The 17,561-nt window shown below is 39.5% G+C and overlaps 1 protein-coding gene across 2 annotated transcripts in view; it reads right to left on the reverse strand.

The window, feature by feature from the left end:
- Nucleotides 1-17,561, reverse strand: part of GANC (glucosidase alpha, neutral C) — a 60,686-nt gene that overhangs the window by 22,270 nt on the left and 20,855 nt on the right. For both annotated transcript variants that reach the window (XM_084903115.1, XM_084903114.1), the window contains exons 7-15: nucleotides 16,677-16,719; nucleotides 14,406-14,472; nucleotides 12,942-13,038; nucleotides 11,551-11,731; nucleotides 11,201-11,339; nucleotides 7,252-7,487; nucleotides 5,260-5,386; nucleotides 4,095-4,174; nucleotides 1,608-1,751 (exon numbers count right to left, since the gene is read on the reverse strand). In XM_084903115.1, the coding sequence (XP_084759241.1) occupies nucleotides 1,608-1,751; nucleotides 4,095-4,174; nucleotides 5,260-5,386; nucleotides 7,252-7,487; nucleotides 11,201-11,339; nucleotides 11,551-11,731; nucleotides 12,942-13,038; nucleotides 14,406-14,472; nucleotides 16,677-16,719 (1,114 nt within the window). The remainder of the gene's footprint in view (nucleotides 1-1,607; nucleotides 1,752-4,094; nucleotides 4,175-5,259; nucleotides 5,387-7,251; nucleotides 7,488-11,200; nucleotides 11,340-11,550; nucleotides 11,732-12,941; nucleotides 13,039-14,405; nucleotides 14,473-16,676; nucleotides 16,720-17,561) is intronic.

A 17,561-nucleotide genomic window follows, 5' to 3' on the forward strand; every position in this document is an offset into this window, starting at 1 on the left:
AAAGGAGAAAAATGTCAAACAGATGATTGGATTAAGGCATTGTGTAGACATCCCCAATAAACAACTTAACATGCAAAAAAAAAAAAAAAAAAAATAGGTGGGGATGTGAAATGGGAAATATTAAAATAAATCCATCAAACAATTTTTATGATGTAATAAAACTACTCTAAATTCCATTATAAAAATAATGGAAATTTATTTGATTAAAATAGCAATGGAATTATATATATATAAAAGCCTAAATGACTGAATGACCAAAAGACCGAACGACTGTTTGACCAGTCACTATGATGTGCACTGACCACCAGGGGGCAGACACTCAATGCAGGAGCTGCCCCCTGGAGTGCATTCTCACAGCAGGAGCACCGCTCATTTGACTGACAGGCACCAGACACCGGGCTCATGGCTGGTGAGCGCAGCTGCAGCAGCATGAACCTTTCCTGCCTCTATGGCAGTGGGAGGCACAGTGGGGCCAAGATGAGAGGGAGCGGCGGGGTGCCTGGCTGCCTGCAGCTTTGCGCACTAAACATTCCTTGGGAGATGTCGGACTGCTGATTTCCACAGGCCAGAACAAGCCTTTTGGTGCTTATTATTATCAGGCATTTTATAAGATTTTCTCTTATAATCTACACAACAACCTCTGAGACAGTCTTCATTAATAAAAAAACCTGAGATTCAGAGAGGTTAAGTGACTAGCTCTGGCCTACATAAGGAAACTCACTAAAGTTATTTGCAATTATAGCAAGAGGCTATTAGAGAAGTAAACAAAGAAAACAAAGCTATACCTAGCCAGCAGCTCCCACTAGAAAATACCAGTTGGTGGGAGGGCCATGAGAACAGTTACATTCTGAAAATAATGTATAAATTAGGGCCAGTGACTACTAAGTAGAATCTCTTTACATGCCTGGGTCTTTTATTGTAGATGTAATTGGCCAGTGGTTGGCAAACTCATTAGTCAACAGAGCCAAATATCAACAGTACAACGATTGAAATTTCTTTTGAGAGCCAGAAAAATGACTTCTGCGCATGGGCCACAAAGTTTCAATCACACTGTACATGCCCGCATGTAGTATTTTGTGGAAGAGCCACACTCAAGGGGCCAAAGAGCCGCATGTGGCTCTCGAACCACAGTTTGCCGATCATTGTGATTGGCCAATTGAAGACATTTCTTTTGAGAAAGCTGAGTACTTAAGACTTTCTACTTTTAAAAAGTGTACTTATGAAATTATGTAAAACTTAATGTATTTATAAATTTGTGGAACTGCAGAACATTTGTCCTAATTGCCTTTATGTATTTACACATGGTTTGTTTACTTCAATAAAAGTTTTGAGGTAGCATGCATTACTATTTACTAATGGCTCCTGTCCAAGATGTTTCTATGTTACCATTAATCTTACAATATCTATGAATTCATCAAGTTCATTATAGAAAGCAAAGGTACAAAAGGAGAAATGAGTCTTATATTGGCTACAACCGGATAAGACTAATTGCAGAAGAGACACACAAAGAGAAATGAACAGTATAATATGGCTATTACAAAGAAAACAACTTTCAGCTCAAAAGGCAGGGTACATGGGTACAGTTGGCTTTTTCTTGGCTGTCTTACCTGATAAAAGCCATAGATGTTGTGAAGTTCTCTGTGCTCCCAGTTGCCATGATGAATGGCATTCTTCTGCATGGTTTGCTCTGGCCCTCTAAAGACCGAGGGTTCATTCATGTCATTCCATATGTAGAGGATGTCAGTAGATCCCTAGGAAATAAATCTTGGTCAAGGTACTACTTCTTAGTGATTATGTTAATATGACAGCTGCTCCTATTCCTCTTTCCTACTCCATTTCATTTATTATTATGTTATTATCTATGCTCTGTCCTCAGCTCCACTGCTAGAATGAAAAGCTCTCCTGGGCAGGGAGTTCACTGATAGTTCCCAAACACCTAGAATGACACCCGAACCATAAAAGGTTTCCAATAAGTATTTGTTGATGAATGAAAGAATGCTGTGCTCTATTGTCTGTGAAATACATATTTTCCAGCAAGTCTACTCCGAGGTCTACCTGGAGAACCCCCACAGGAAAGGTTGTGAATGATCACAATTAAGCTCTATCATCCATCATCTGCTACAACTCTAAACTGAGGGAAGGGCAATTGTAGTTGTACATGATAAAATCCTGCTTTTCCTCTAATACTTTGAAATATTTGACAGCTAAAACGCCTGCTTGTTAGTATGACCTATAGTTTATTTTCTACATAGAATTGGTCAATATAGAGTGAGAAAGGACGATTGAGTCATCTAGTCATGGTCTTACAATCTCTTTATATAATCCCTGGTCTCTCAGCATTTGACTCGATAGCTACAATGACAAGGAGTCCCTCAGGCAGCTCATTCCATTATTTTCTGCATGGTAACATTCTCTCACAAGGTCTAGCTTGATTTCTGGGATACCACAGAATACATCTATTGCCTCACCCACATGATAGTCTAAAGGAGGCTCATGTGTTTTCTTTTGACTCTTTACCTTTAACTGTTTCTAAATGTGTATGTCTATGAACAAGGCTATATGATTTTCAATATTTAAGTACCTTCACTGTTCTTCTTTAGCACCATATAGGGCAAGGTTGGCAGTCTTTTTCTGAAAAGAACCAGTTTTTTAACTTTGTGGGCTATAAGATCTCTTTTTCATTAACTCAACTCTGCTTTGGTAATGTGAAAGCCGTAGACAACACAACAAGGAAATGAATGAGCATGTGGCACAAGTGTTGTTCATACTTCTCTTATATTGTGTCCTAATACAATAGATGATGCTCAGAAACTAGCACTGAATGGTTAAGAGCTGGGTTTGGAACAAACAGAACTGAGCTCAAATCTTGGGTCTGCCAGACCAGGATTGGGCCTAAAAGGGTAGTTGGACATCCCTCTCACAATCCAGGACTGCTGGCTCCCAACGCTTGCCTTCTTGCCTGCCTGATTGCTCCTAACCACTTATGCCTGCCTGCCTGATCACTTCCTAACCACTCCCCTGCCAGCCTGATTAATGCCTAATTGCTCCCCTGCTGTCCCAATTGCCCGTAACTGTCCTCCCCTGCAGGCCTGTTCCCCCTCAACTGCCCTCTCCTAAAGGCCTGGTTATCCCAACTGCCTTCTCTTGCAGGCCTGGTCTCTCCCAACTGTCCTCCCCTGCTGGCCATCTTGTGTCCACTTGGGGGCAGCCATCTCATGTGTTGGAGTAATGGCCATTTGCATATCACCTCTTTATCATATAGGATCATTATCATCATCATCATCACAATTGGTTGAAAACAGTTCTCTAGATGAGGCCTCTCCTGTTTTCTCAGTGGATTTTATAAGATTTAGGAATCAATTTATTATTATACCTTACTTTCAATGACATACTTTGCAAGATATTTCCACATATATCATCACCTTTCAATAAGAGTTACAAAATGCTATTTTATATAAAAATATATAGTAATTTCAAAATTTAATATATCTCTATAATTAAGTACTTTGATATATTGTAATAGAGGTCAAAATCATAGCTTTTTGCATTTAATAATACACATGGCACCTTTCCTAGCACCACCAAAGACTAATGTGATTCCACCCTTTCCTTTTCATATAAGCATTACTGTATTTTCCAGTGTATAAGACGACTTTTGAAATGAAAAAAAGTCAACCGAAAAAAAAAAAAAAAAAAATTGGGGGGTCGTCTTATACGCCGAGTATATCCCGAAAAACATCTCTTTTGGCTTTCTTGTTTCTCGGTCAAGTTCATGGCATTGCCATTTGTGAAGAGACCTTCCATTTATCGTATCAATGTACGGTATATTATGGTATGTTCGAAAAATGTCATTAATTAAAAATTTAATTAAAAAAAGAACTGGTGTTGCCTTGGAAGTGGGGGGTAGTCTTATACAGCGAATATAGGCCTAAACCTATGTTTTAACTATAAAATTAGGCGGTCGTTTTATACGCTTGAAAATACGGTATTTATTAGGGGCTACTCAATGAAGCAATATAATTCTATTCAATCACTTATTTTCATTCTTTCATCATGTCAAGTAATCAAGAAAGAGAAAATGAATAAAAACATACCTGATAAACAGAAAGAGCAAAAAGACCTGAATACCACTCTCTGACCTTGGGGTTGGTGAAATCCAGGTAAGAGGAGAGACCTGTGGAATTACAAGAGTAGACAGCCTGTTTGGAACAGTGGTCCTCATGGTGAGATGTGTAGTAAGGAGGACTATCAGATGTGAAAGCTCGGCAGTCAATGGGCATCAAACATAAAAGTCAGCTGACACAGAGGCTTGGATGGAGGTAATACTGGACTCCAGTGATAACCTACTAGGACTTTCAACCCCAGGGCATGCCAATGAACAGGTACCAAGGTGGAGCCTGTCCTTCACTGAAATGGCCCAAAGGATGGCAAGTAGTCTGTAGTGACCTGTCTGCTCTTAAAAAGAACAGAGAAGTGTTTATAACTAATAAAAGGGAGAAATTCATGGGGTTTCTCTGACATGCAAGGACTTATGATAGAGTGTTATGCTATGATAGAGTGGTGATTTCCTCAAGGAGTCTCTACCAAGTCTTTTAAACTAATAATTTCTGAAAGGAATTGTTCAGAGTTGCCAGAGGCAGCTGAGGTCACTTACGATAGTCTGGAAGTCAAAAGGTTGGGCTAACAGGGCAAAGACGAATGGCAGGGGGAAGAGACTGCAGGGCCCTTTTTCTTTAAAAACAATGATTTCAGATAGGAAGATAGATAGATAGATAGATAGATAGATAGATAGATAGATAGATAGAAACATCAATGATGAGAGAGAATCATTGCTGGGCAGCTTCCTGCATGCACCCTGTTGGGGATCAAGCCTGAAACCCAGGCATGTGCCCTGACTGGGAATCGAACCATGACCTCCTGGTTTATGGTTCTATGCTCAACCACTGAGACATACCAGCCAGGTGGCCTTTTTTCTTTCTTTCTCTTCATCTCCTTTTCTCATTCCTTGGCTTTTCATTTTTATTTACTTAGAGAAATAGCATGCTAGAGGTTTGTTTATTTTTATTCACCCATTGACTGATTAATGGATACAATGTACACTTTATCAGTATTATGAAAGATATAAAAGAAGGTAATACCATTTCTTAAAGGAGCTTAAAATGTAGCAAAAGATATCTACAAGGAATAAGAACAGTGGCTGTGAAACCTTCGTTAATTGGTACAGAACAAGGGAAACAAGTGTATAAAGTAATATCTCACCCGGCCAGCATACTCCTTCAAAGTCTCCCCCTTCAGGATTCCTCACAAAGTAGCCCTGTTCTTTGGCCGTAGTGTACACTGAGTAGTCAGGGTCAATCTTGATATGCGGGTCACTGATGACCACAAGCTGTCAGGAGGACATAAAGGTTTGAAGATCTCATCAGTTTCATGTGAGCCATGTATTCATTTATATGTTTTCATAATAGTTCTTGGGTTCAAATTTTACTCAGAAACAGCTACTATTAGCACTGAAGTATTTTGTGTGCTTACAGAAATATAGATTGGTGTCAAAACTAGGCCATTGCTCTTTAATAATTATTGCTGCTTAATACATTTAAAAAAAATAGCATTGAGCTTCTATCTGTCTGCGGTGCTGGGTGCTATACATAAAGGAGTAGGTAGGCAAGGTCTCTGCTTCCTAGACGTGTAGAAGCTAACATAACACTGATAAAAGCAAACATGAAGGAAAATAGGAGAATAGCATGTTAAAAACCCAAAGGTATAGGTATATTGTTGAAGGAAGTCTGAGAAAAGCTGTGATTCCTGTGTCTACACCAACTGTGTCTACAGTTGTGTCTACACCACCTCTCCTTGCCTTTCTAACACCATTGTTTTATTTGGTTGTTTGCTTTTTTTTGTTTGTTTTATTTTGTTAATCCTCATCTGAGGATATTTTCCATTGATTTTTAGAGAGAGAGCAGAAGAGAGAGGGAAAGACAGAGAGAAACATTGATTGGTTATCTCCTCATGCACCCTGACCAAAACCTGGGCCAGGGAGGAGTCTGCAACCAAGGTATATGCCCTAGACCAGAATCAAACTGGGACCCTTTGGTCCACAGGCCAATGCTCTATCCACTGAGTCAAACCAGCTAGGCTCTAACACCCATTCTTGACACTTAGTCTCAAACCTCAATACCATTTTATTTAACTAGAATCTTCTAACCATCCTTCCTTATATCTATTTAAATCTATTCTACATACTAAAGTTTAATATTCCAGTGCTATTACCACCACCATCACCATCACCACCACCACCACTACCACCACCACCACCACCCTTGCATTATACACTTTCAGTGTCCTTTTCCTTCCCCATTTTCTGTTTTAGTTCTTTCCTTGGCAAGATTTATCAGAGGAATCCATCAGGGAGGCATGCAGGAAAAATGGAGTAATAAAAAAATCAACTCTTGTTTTTGATGGACTGTTAAGAGCTTTCAAACCCACACTCCCCCTGACCTTTCTTCTTACATCTGTGCATGCCGACAAAGAAAGCCCTGATGCTCCCTCCTTTCATCCATCAGAAAGTTCAAACTCACAAGCCCTGGCACGTGCACAGGGATCTTCACCCCAGTCTAACTCTCTAATCACGGTAAAAGCTGAGCTGTCTCCTTCCCACTCTCTCAGGACAATTTCAAATGAGCTTGGGAGCCAGTCTTACCCCCCCCCCCCCCCCCCCATGCCTTGCTATGTGACTAATTAGTAAGGAATATTTATCATTTTTTTAAACTTTATTTTTATTTATTGACACTATTACAGATATCCCCATTACCCGACCTTCTTCCTTTGCCCACCTCCACCCAGACCCTGCCCCTTGCCCTCTGGCCATCAACACGCTGTTGCCTGTGTTGATGGGTTAGCCATATATGCTCTTTGGCTAATTAATCTTGGTACCTGTGTGATGTCATCAATCTTGACATCAGAACCAAATTTCCCAAGGGCAGAGGGATCCATCACACTACTACACGGGTGGCCATAACAAATGGCCTGAAAGTTAGGCCCTTGGATCCTTATGGAGACCTAGACAGCTGAAGCAGGGATGGATGATGTCACCACCTTGTCACCATTACTTTTCTGCCATCACAGTTTTAATTGCATTTGAAGGTACTATTTTCATGACCATTTAAAAAATAAGATAGTTCTCCATTTATGTATCAAATCAAGTTTTAAAATGTGCTTGTAACTACAAGGTTCAGAAATGTTGGTTCATTTTACCTTGCGTTTTTTGTCTCGGAGCTGCTCCTGCATCCTTTTGGGGTTGGGGAATCTTTTCTTGTTCCAGGTGAAGTACCTTTTGCCCTCGGTGTGCTCTATGTCCAGCCACATGACATCATAAGGAATGTCATGTTTGTCAAATCCTGCATCCACTGCTTTTACATCCTGCTCATCTTCATAGTTCCAGCGGCACTGGTGGTACCCCAAGGAGAAGAGAGGTGGCATGGCTTGTGTGCCTAAAAGAGGACAATAACAACTGAGCCAACTACCACCACAGTGATAATTCGGTATTTGTTAAAACATTTTCTAAATGCCGACAGGGTCCAAGCACTCAGAACTTCTAGGAATACATCCTAAGAAACCCGGAACACCAGAAAGAACGCATGCACCCCTACATTCATAGCAGAATTTATTCCCTTCTTATTTCCATAGCACTAGGCTGATGCCTTTAACACAGCACTTATACCTCAGAGCACAGCAATTCACTTACATGCCTGCCTCTTCAGCCAAATTGTTAAGAAACTCTGCAGCCATCAAGCAACAACTTCCCATTAGCCATTTCATCCTCCAGCCCTTGGTAACTGCTAATCTACTTTCTGGCTGTATAAACTTGCCTATTGTGGGTACTTCTTATAAGTGGAATCATACAATATTTGTCCTTTTGTGTCTGGCTTATTTCATTTTGCATAATTTTCTCAATGTTCATCCATGTTGCAAGTATCAGAACTTCATTCCTTATGGCTAAGATTCCATTTTATGTATATACTAGTGGCCCAGTGCATTTTACTAATATATACACTTTACTAATTTCCTTTACTCTGACACTTAAAAGGAAATTAGTAAAATGTATATGTGGAGGGCTGCCTGAGAAGGAACATGGACATCCTTTAAATTGTCAGCTGAGCCCGAGGCACTGGCAAAGTCCATGGGGTTACAACCCCATGAGGGCGGGGGTGGCGGATCTAGATATGTAAATCCAGTAATGCTAGGGCCTAGTTAAGAATGCAAATAAGCTCCTTTGACCCTATAAATAAACCTGCTGCGTGGCTCGGATCGCTCGCTACCTCTTCATCAGAGAAGATGGCACCCACCTATCAGCTTGATGAATCTATTTCTGCCTCTTGGTCTCTTTCTTTCTTTAATTTCTTAATCCCCAGCTTTTCCACTCAGGAACCTGTTGTTTTCCGTGTGGGTCGCGGAAAACAGAGAAACAGCCCCTCACGTGTATATATATATTTATTAATTAACTGGGTGGGGACACATGCAGGCAGCGTCATGTTAGCGCTGGGCAGGCCTGCACGTGCCTCTGCAGGAGGCTGCCCTGGGCTTGGCTGTGTGGAGGCCATCTTGGTGATACTGTGTTTCCCCGAAAATAAAACATCCTCCAAAAATAAGACCTACTTACAGGTTTCCTTCTGAGTGAAATATAAGGCATCCCCCCAAAAATAAGGCCCCCCAAGGCTAAACATGAGAGATTTGGTCCACTGATTCTGAAAGAAATGGAGTCACAAGAAATTCACCAGGAAATTCAGGAATTGGATTGTTATGATGATGTTCCAGAAGATGATGGCATGATTGTCATTGAATAAATGAGTAAATTCTTGATACTATAGGGTTCAGTTTGTCTGGTTTGTGTTGACAACTACCGTACTACTGTACCGTACAGGTAATAAATTTCCTTTATTTTCATTTAACAATAAATGTGTACCATATTCTTCTTCATGGAAAAATAAGACATTTCCTAAAAATAAGACCTAGCGCATCTTATTTTCGGGGAAACACGGTAGCAGTCCCCGCCCACCTGCTCCTGCTGTACATGACTCCTGTTGAGTGGTCCTCATATTATGGCATCCTGGACAATTTGCATATTCCTCTCATTATATAGGATTACATTTTGTTTATTCATTCATCTTTTTTTATCCATTCATCTTTTTTAATTTCAAGAAAAATGATTTTAAATATAATGTTACATGCAATAAACCTTAATTTTTCAAGAAAAATGATTTTAAATATGATGTTACATGCAATAAATATAATTATTCAAGAAAAAAAGATCTTTTTAAAAATTTAATAAATCTTTATTGTTCAGATTATTACAATTGTTCCTCTTTTTTCCTGGATGCAGGATGTAAAAGCAGTGGATGTAGGATAGCTCCCCTCCACCTGGTTCCCACCCCACCCTCTGCCCTTACCTCCCCCAACACTGTCCTCATCCAGTGGGATCAGGCCTAAATGGGCAGTTGGACATCCCTCTCTCAATCCAGGACTGCTGGCTCCCAATTGCTCACCTGCCTGCCTTCCTGATTGCCCCTAACCGCTTCTGCCTGCCAGCCTGCTCACCCCCTAACCACTCCCCTGCCAGCCCAATTGATGTTTAACTGATCCCCTGCCAGCCTGTTTTCCCCCAACTTCCCTCCTCTTCCAGCCTGGTCACCCTTAACTGCCCTCTCCTTCAGGCTTGATTGCCCACAACTGCCCTCCCTTGCAGACCTGGTCCCTCCCAACTGCCCTCCCTTGTAGGCCTGGTGTCTCCTAACTGCCCTCCCCTGCTGGCCATCTTGTGGTGGCGATCTTGTGTCCACATGGGGGCAGGATCTTTGACCACATGGGGGCAGCCATCTTGTGTGTTGGAGTGATGGTCAATCTGCATATTACTCTTTTATTAGATAGGATAGAGGCCTGGTGCATGGATGGAGGCCAGCTGAAGGGTATCCTGGATCAGGGTAGGAGTTCTATTGGGGCATGGGGCGGCCTGGGCAAGGGGCCTGTGACAGTTTGCAGGCTGGCTATGCCCCCTGATGACCAAGCAGAGGCCCTGGTATCTGGGATTTATTTATCTTCTACAATTAAAACTTTGTAGCCTGGAGCGAAGCCAAGCCTTCTGCTTGCTCTGTGGTGGCAGCCATTTCTGTTGGAATTTATTTATCTTCCATAATTGAAACTTTGTAGCCTTAAGCGGAGGTCAAAGCAGGCCAGGGCTGTAGAAGCTTGGCTTCCTCCATCGCTGGAGGCAACCATAGCCTCCTGCTCTCTTCAGCTCCATGGCTGCTGCTATTCTGTTGGAATGTATGTATCTTCTATAATTGAAACTTTGTAGCCTTAAGCAGAGGCCTGGGCCAGCCAGGGTGTACAGAAAGCTTGGCTTCCTCCATCACCAGGGAAACCAAAACCTCCCTCCTGCTCTCTCTGTGGTTGTAGCCATCTTGGTTGGGTTACTTTGCATATTTTCTCCTGATTGGCTTGTGGCTGTAGTGGAGTGATGGTTAATTTGCATATCACTCTTTTATTAGATAGGATAATGTTGAATTTTGTCAAATGCTTTTTCTGCACCAACTGAGGTGCAGAAAAGAGTATATCCTTTAAAGATAAAATGCTTTAGAGCTAAAGCCAGTGGAATATTTTAAGAGAAGAGAACATAGAAAAGGTTGGGATACTGATAATCTTTTTTAAAAAAAATATATTTTATTGATATTTCACAGAGAGGAGGAAGGGAAAGAGAGAGCTAGAAATGTCGATGAGAGAGAAACATCGACCAGCTGTCTCTTGCACACCCCCTACCGGGGATGTGCCAGCAACCCAGGTACATGCCCTTGACAGGAATCGAACCTGGGACCTTTCAGTCCTCAGACTGATGCTCTACCACTGAACCAAACCGGCTTCGGTGGGATACTGATAATCTGAGATGAAGGTAGAGAAAGCTCAGGGGTTAAAGGCTCCAAAGAGGCAGATAGCAAGTATTAAGGATGAGAGAATGGAGAGGTCTAGCCCCAGTGCAATGTTTAGCCAAGCTGAATAGAATGAGGGTGGGAAGAGAAATGCTTCTTAAAAAGCCTGGGAAAGTTGTTTATGAATTCTATATGGTACACAATAAATATTAACTTATAGCAATGATATAGGGGATAGAGAAAATATAATGGAATAAGAAATGGGCTCTTCTCCATGCAAGTACCTGTAAGAGATGCGTACTGCTTAAAGACGTCAAAAGGTGTAGGCCCTGTCAGCAGAAAAACATCAATGATTCCACTCTCTGACATCCAACGCACATCAGTTCGAGATCTGCTCTTTTGTTTAGCATCAACTGGGCCCATCTGGAAAAGGAATGGAATGAAGGTTTGAAATATTTCCCTCTAACCTACAATGTCCATCTATATGAGAGTAACAGTCTGTTCCTTTCATATATACCATAAACTTTCATGGATTATACTGCAATGACTAGTGGCAGAGAACTGCCACTATAAAGCCCAGAGCTATGACTGTTTCTTCTGTAAGTAGGATACACAGGCATGGTCCACAGCTTACCTTTACTGCAGGCTCTGTATTGATCTCCACTAGTGTTTCTGAAGAATTCAGCCAAAAAATGCCTAAAGTCATACCTAATTTGTGGGCCAAGAGATAAGGCACTGAACCATAAATGCCCATTTTGTTATGTATTTCGTAGCCATAGACATCCAGGTTATAAAGACGGTAAGCGTCCTCATCACTGAAACACACAAGAGGATTACCAGTTACCATCACAAATGTATTATTAATGAATAAGATGGCTCCATTCTCCCCTGCACTTGGATCCTATGCATCTTTCAGGTTCAACTTTACCATTTCCCTAAGGTTTCTGACCCAACCTGGGTGAATATGATCCTCCTCCACTGATTCCTTTGCATCCCTTCCTTGACAATTGTTATACATAATCTCATATTTAAGATCTCTTTTCTAAATACTCACAAGAGATATCTTGTGAGTTTAGGACTGTTTCCTGTGAATCCCCTACAATAGCAAGCACACAATAGATATTTTTGACAAATTTTGTATTTCTCTGCCCCTTAAACAAAATGATAATGTCTTAACATCCTGACCCAGAGCTGAGTAAGGAAAAATTCAGGACCTGAAATGGGAAGTGGGACGGGGATGGGGGGAGCAGAGCTCAGATTGGTGTTAGAGCAGCACAGTTTCTGATACACTTGCCGCTATGCCGCCCTGTCACATAAACAGCATCTAGACCTTGCAAGCCTGATCAGACTCTGTGTATCTTTGGTTTTGCTTCCAGTTAGTCATATGCCTCTGGCATTTATTTGCCAGTAGTGTTAGTCTGAAATGATCTCCCTGAGAAAATCAAAGGTGATATGAAATGCCACACTTTCCCATTCTCTGGCTCACTGTCCTTTCTTAGTAAAAGCATTTTTCTAGGTCAGTGTTTTTCACAGTGCATTCTCTCAGGGTTCCACAGGAAGGCCTTGAGAGGTAAAGGCAAAACCCAGGAGGTGATGTGATGAAAATTCCCCCTGACCCTCATTTCAACCACAGCAACTCCACATATTGACTTCATTTATATTTTTAGGTTCAGCATTACAGTTTTAGAATTATCTAATTTTTTGCCAAAAAATTGATAACTACTGCTCTGAGTGGAAGATTCTTTTTTTTTAAATTTGTTATTTTTATTAATTTCAGAGAGGAAGGGAGGAGAGATAGAAACATCAATGATGAGAGAGAATCATTAATCAGCCGCCTCCTGCATGACCCCTACTGGAGATAATTGAGTCTGCAGTCTGGGCATGTGCCCTTGATCAGACTTGAACTAGGGACCCTGCAGGTTGACACTCTATGCACTGAACCAAACCAGCTAAGGCAATTCAAGGGAGATTCTTCAAAATCTATAAGCAATATGTTTCCCATAAGAATTATTGTTTTCACTTTACCCAGTATTTTTAAGTTGGTGTGATTCTGCATGTTGTGGGATCCCATAGAGATGCTCAAATCCATGCAAGGAGAAATCCAAACCAATGGAGGCAGGACCTGTGGGGATCAGGATATTGGCTGAGTTTTGCTTCTCAGTGGGGGCAATTAGTTAACTATGAGTTTAGTAAGATGATTAAACTAGAGATCTGGAGATCGGAGCTTTCCCTGGTCTATCAGTTAACCACTGTACTGACTTCTGTATTCAGGTGTGAGGATACAATGCAAAAAGAAAAGTTCTGGTCACTTATTACTTACGTTCACTTAGCTGTGTGTTGAATCTCAGTGTCCTCATTTATAGTAAATATTTTTATTGGTAAGATATGACTACAAAGTTTTAGCTTTCTTTCTAATCTTTACTTTAAAATATATATATTAGGCACTCCTTTGCTTTAGACAGCAAAGGATACTGAGCAATTTAATCTTTACTAAAGGAAAGAGTGGATGTCTTGTGCCTGATTATTTTTTTCACTGTGTTCAGGGACTATAATGTCAAGGGCACCAGGAGGATCTTTCCTGGCTCCTCAGAATACCCTGTGATTATAAACACATAAATTTCCTTTAACCAAAGACAAAATCTTTTATTTAACAATTATTTTAGAAATATGGGAAAATTCAAATAATTAGGAAGGATAACATTGCCTTAAATTCATTCGTAGGTTAAAGTATTTGGCCTCAAATGATCCTTATTTGGAAGAGTTTATGGAATGAGGGTACCACAGAAAAGGTAGAAAAGATTATGATATCCCCCTGCTTATAAATTTTGGGCAAGTTGTCAGCGCTGATCATGTACTAGGCTATAGATATAGATGCTAGAACAGGGATTTTCAATAAATTAGGGAGGGTCTGGCCTTCTACAGGGCAGGGAGGAGGAAGGAAGGAAGGATTTTTTCCAGCTATGTAAGTCCCAAATATCTGAAAGGTATCTCCCAAAGAGACAACACACACACACACACACACACACACACACACACACACACACGCTCCCATCACTAAGCCTAGGGAGAAATGTCATAGGTGGGTATTTGATGGGGAGGCCTGGCAATGGTTGAGAACCACTGGCTTGCAATGTTGGAGCTGATGAGCTATAAAAATTGTTTTGTCATCACTTGACTCTCATAAAAATAGAATGTGGAATTTGCAGCTATCTGATATACTGGATAGTGCAAGTAGTGTGCTATCTAGGGCACTCCATGAGACCATAAGCTCCATGAGGCCTATAGTTCTTTTATACTCCCCACAAAAGGCATATAATCATTATTTCTTTGATGCAATGCATTATGGAAGAATAGGGGACTCAAATCTGAGATTTCTGTTCATCTTGCAGAAGGTACTTGTTTAGGTACCAAAGCTCTAGGAACTTTTGGATAGAGATATTTAGCCATTTTTGAAAGATCTGTTTTACACTATACCAGATTCAATTTTACCATTAACTTTGACATCCACAAATTTTCCAAATTCCTCCTCCCACAGGCCTAGATCCTCTTGATTTTTCTGTTGGCACACAAAAAAGAGGGGGGAGCAAATTAAATTTATATGTTGCAAGCACATTTTGATTAAAAAATTAGGCCAAAAAATTAGTTCATCTCAAGACTAGTTTGTGATGTCAGTTTATTTAACAAATTAGATCTGTGTCCTATATAAATGTCAATAATCATCCTTGTGAATAATAGATGACATGAATATATTTTTTATTGTGGTAAAATACACATAACAAAATTTATCATATTAACCAATTTAAGTGTATTAACCTTTTTAAGTGGCATTAAATACATTCACATTGTTGTGCAACCATCATCACCATTCATCTCTAGCACTTCTACATCTTCCCAAACTGAACCTTTGTACTCATTAAGCAGTAATTCCCCCATTCCTACCTCTTCCTAGCTCCTGGCAACCACTATTCTACTTCCTGTCTCTATGAGTTTGACTACTCATCTAGATATCTCTTGTAAGCGGCATCATAAAGTATCTACCTTTTTGTGTCTGGCTTATTTCATTTAGTATAATGTTCATCCATTTGTAGTAGGTGTCAGAAACTTCTTCCCTTTTAATGGAATAATAATCCATTGTGTGTATGTACCACATTTTGTGGATGCATTAATCTGTCAATGACACCCGGATTGCCAGACTGCTTCCAGCTTTTGGCTGCTGTAAATAATGTGCTATGAAGAACATAAGTATGTACAAATATCTGTTTGCTTACTTTTGTTTTTGGGTATGTACTCATAAATGGGATTGCTGGATCACACTGTAATTCTATGTTTAATTTTTTGAGGAACTGCCACACCATTTAACATGGTTTGAAATTAGGTGAAAGCAGTTTAAAAAAATGTGGTCTTTACATATATAAGATATTTTTTCCTTGTAAATATGTGAGGCAAAACATTTTGAATCAAACTACTTATGTCCATTTGAGAAATCCTAAGAAAAGATTTTGGCTGAGATGGGTACTTTCACCCAGCTTCATTTATCCAAACTGGTAGTTATGTTCCTATTGCTGGCTTTGGAACTCAACGGAATGGCAACCACTCAGGTTCATAATTTCTTGATCTAGAGTTATAAACTTTTTCAGCTTTACAAAGGTCTCAGTCTTCAGTAGAAGCAAAAGTTTGCGTTTTTGTTTTTTTAATTATGTGTGTGTGAAATGCATTATTTCTTTTAAAAAAGTGAGTCCTACCTTGGCTGGTTTGGCTCAGTGAATAGAGCGTTGGCCCTCTAACTGAAGGGTCCAAGGTTTGATTCCGGTCAAGGCACATACCTTGGTTGCAGGCTTGATCCCTGCAGGGCCTGTGCGGGAGGCAACCAATGGATGTGTCTCTTTCATATCAACATTTCTCTCTCTGTCTCTCCCCCTGCTTCCACTCTCTCTAAAAATCAATGGAAAAATATTCTCAGGTGAGGATTAACAAAACATTTTTTTAAAATATATATATTTTTTATTGATTTTGTACAGAGAGGAAGGGAGAGAGATAGAGAGTTAGAAACATCGATGAGAGAGAGTCATCGATCAGCTGCCTCTTGCACACCCCCAGTAGGAATCGAACCCGGGACCCTTCAGTCCCCAAGCCGATGCTCTATCCATTGAGCCAAACCGGTCCCGACTAACAAAACATTTTTAAAAAGAGTGAGTCCTTTGCCCATTTCTAATCCTGTGTGTGTGTTTTAAATCACACTGAATTATTTTTTTCTTGTGTAATACTCCTTCTACTCAGCATAATGTTTTGTTTTTTAATAATTTTTTCCAATTATAGCTCACATACACTTACAGTTGAGGTCTTTCCTGATCCTCATCCTGGTCAAGTTTCTTATTGTAGTCTCCTATTATATCATTTTATAACAATCTTCATATCTGTAATTATTTAGTGCCTGTCTTTCCAAATAGATTCAAAGTTTCATAAAGACACAGGAATTGCTTTACTCACTACTGACTCCCTTTGCCTAGCATTTTTTTTGTGGCTGGCACAAAGCAGGCACTCAAGAATTACCCCCCTGCTTTATAAGTTAATAAATACATGTATAAATGAATGAAAGAATCAATGAGAAGATAAGATGTGCAAAAGACAGGTGATTACACTTACAGAGAATTTATCAAATATCCATTTGTAGAAGAAGAATAGAACAGGACACATTATATACTACAAAATGAAGATTATTAAAATGAAAAAAAAAAAGACAAATTGCTCAATCTAGATTACCTGAGAGGTGTCAATTAATGCATTCTCCTTTTCTCTGGCAGCTCTGTTGTAATACAAATAAAATTGTTTTACACATGGAATTTTGTTCAGTTATAAAAATTTTCATTTCCAAATTTTGAAACTCTATAACTTATAACTATAAATTTTAACTTATTAAAAATAACATCCCTATAAAAATAAAAATAAAGTTATGAAATTGAACATTTATGATAAACATTAATCCAAGAGTTTGCTTTCTTATTCAAATATATATTTGAATTTTCTTATTAACCTCTTTAAAAATATTTTCATCAGTTTTTTATTATAAATGATAATACATGCTCATAATATTTAAACAAACATAAGCAAGGTAGAGCACAGCTTCCCTCATCCAGTGTTACTGTAGTAAAGCAGCATAATGCCCTGCCTTCTAAAATGACTGTGACAACTTACTCTATAACCTACAATTGTATTTGAGTGCTCATTTCTCCCTACTTGTCACAATACTGAACTTTATGGATTTTTAAACTTTTGCCAACCTAAAGTATTTTAGAAAAGACAATGCATTTCAATTTGAATTTCTATAATTAATGTAGAATTAAAAAAAACATTTTTATTGATTTCAGAGAGAAAGAGAGAGGGAGAGAGAAAAACATCAATGATGAGAGAGAATTATTGATCAACTGCCTCCTGCATGTCCCCCACTGGGGACTCAATGAGGCAGAGGATGTCCCAATTTACTATGACATTTATCAAACATTTCAACTTTTAGCTAAATGTAGCTAAAAAATATTTTAAAATTTTTTGGAGGTTTCTTCTTTGACTTGTGTGTTATTTAAAAGTGTGTTGTTTAATCTCCAAGTATTTTGGAATTTTTCATCTTTCTTCTATTTATATCTGGTTACT

This window comes from Pipistrellus hanaki (genome assembly GCF_964339955.1).
Source record: "Pipistrellus hanaki genome assembly, chromosome: 1".
NCBI classification, from domain to species: domain Eukaryota; kingdom Metazoa; phylum Chordata; class Mammalia; order Chiroptera; family Vespertilionidae; genus Pipistrellus; species Pipistrellus hanaki.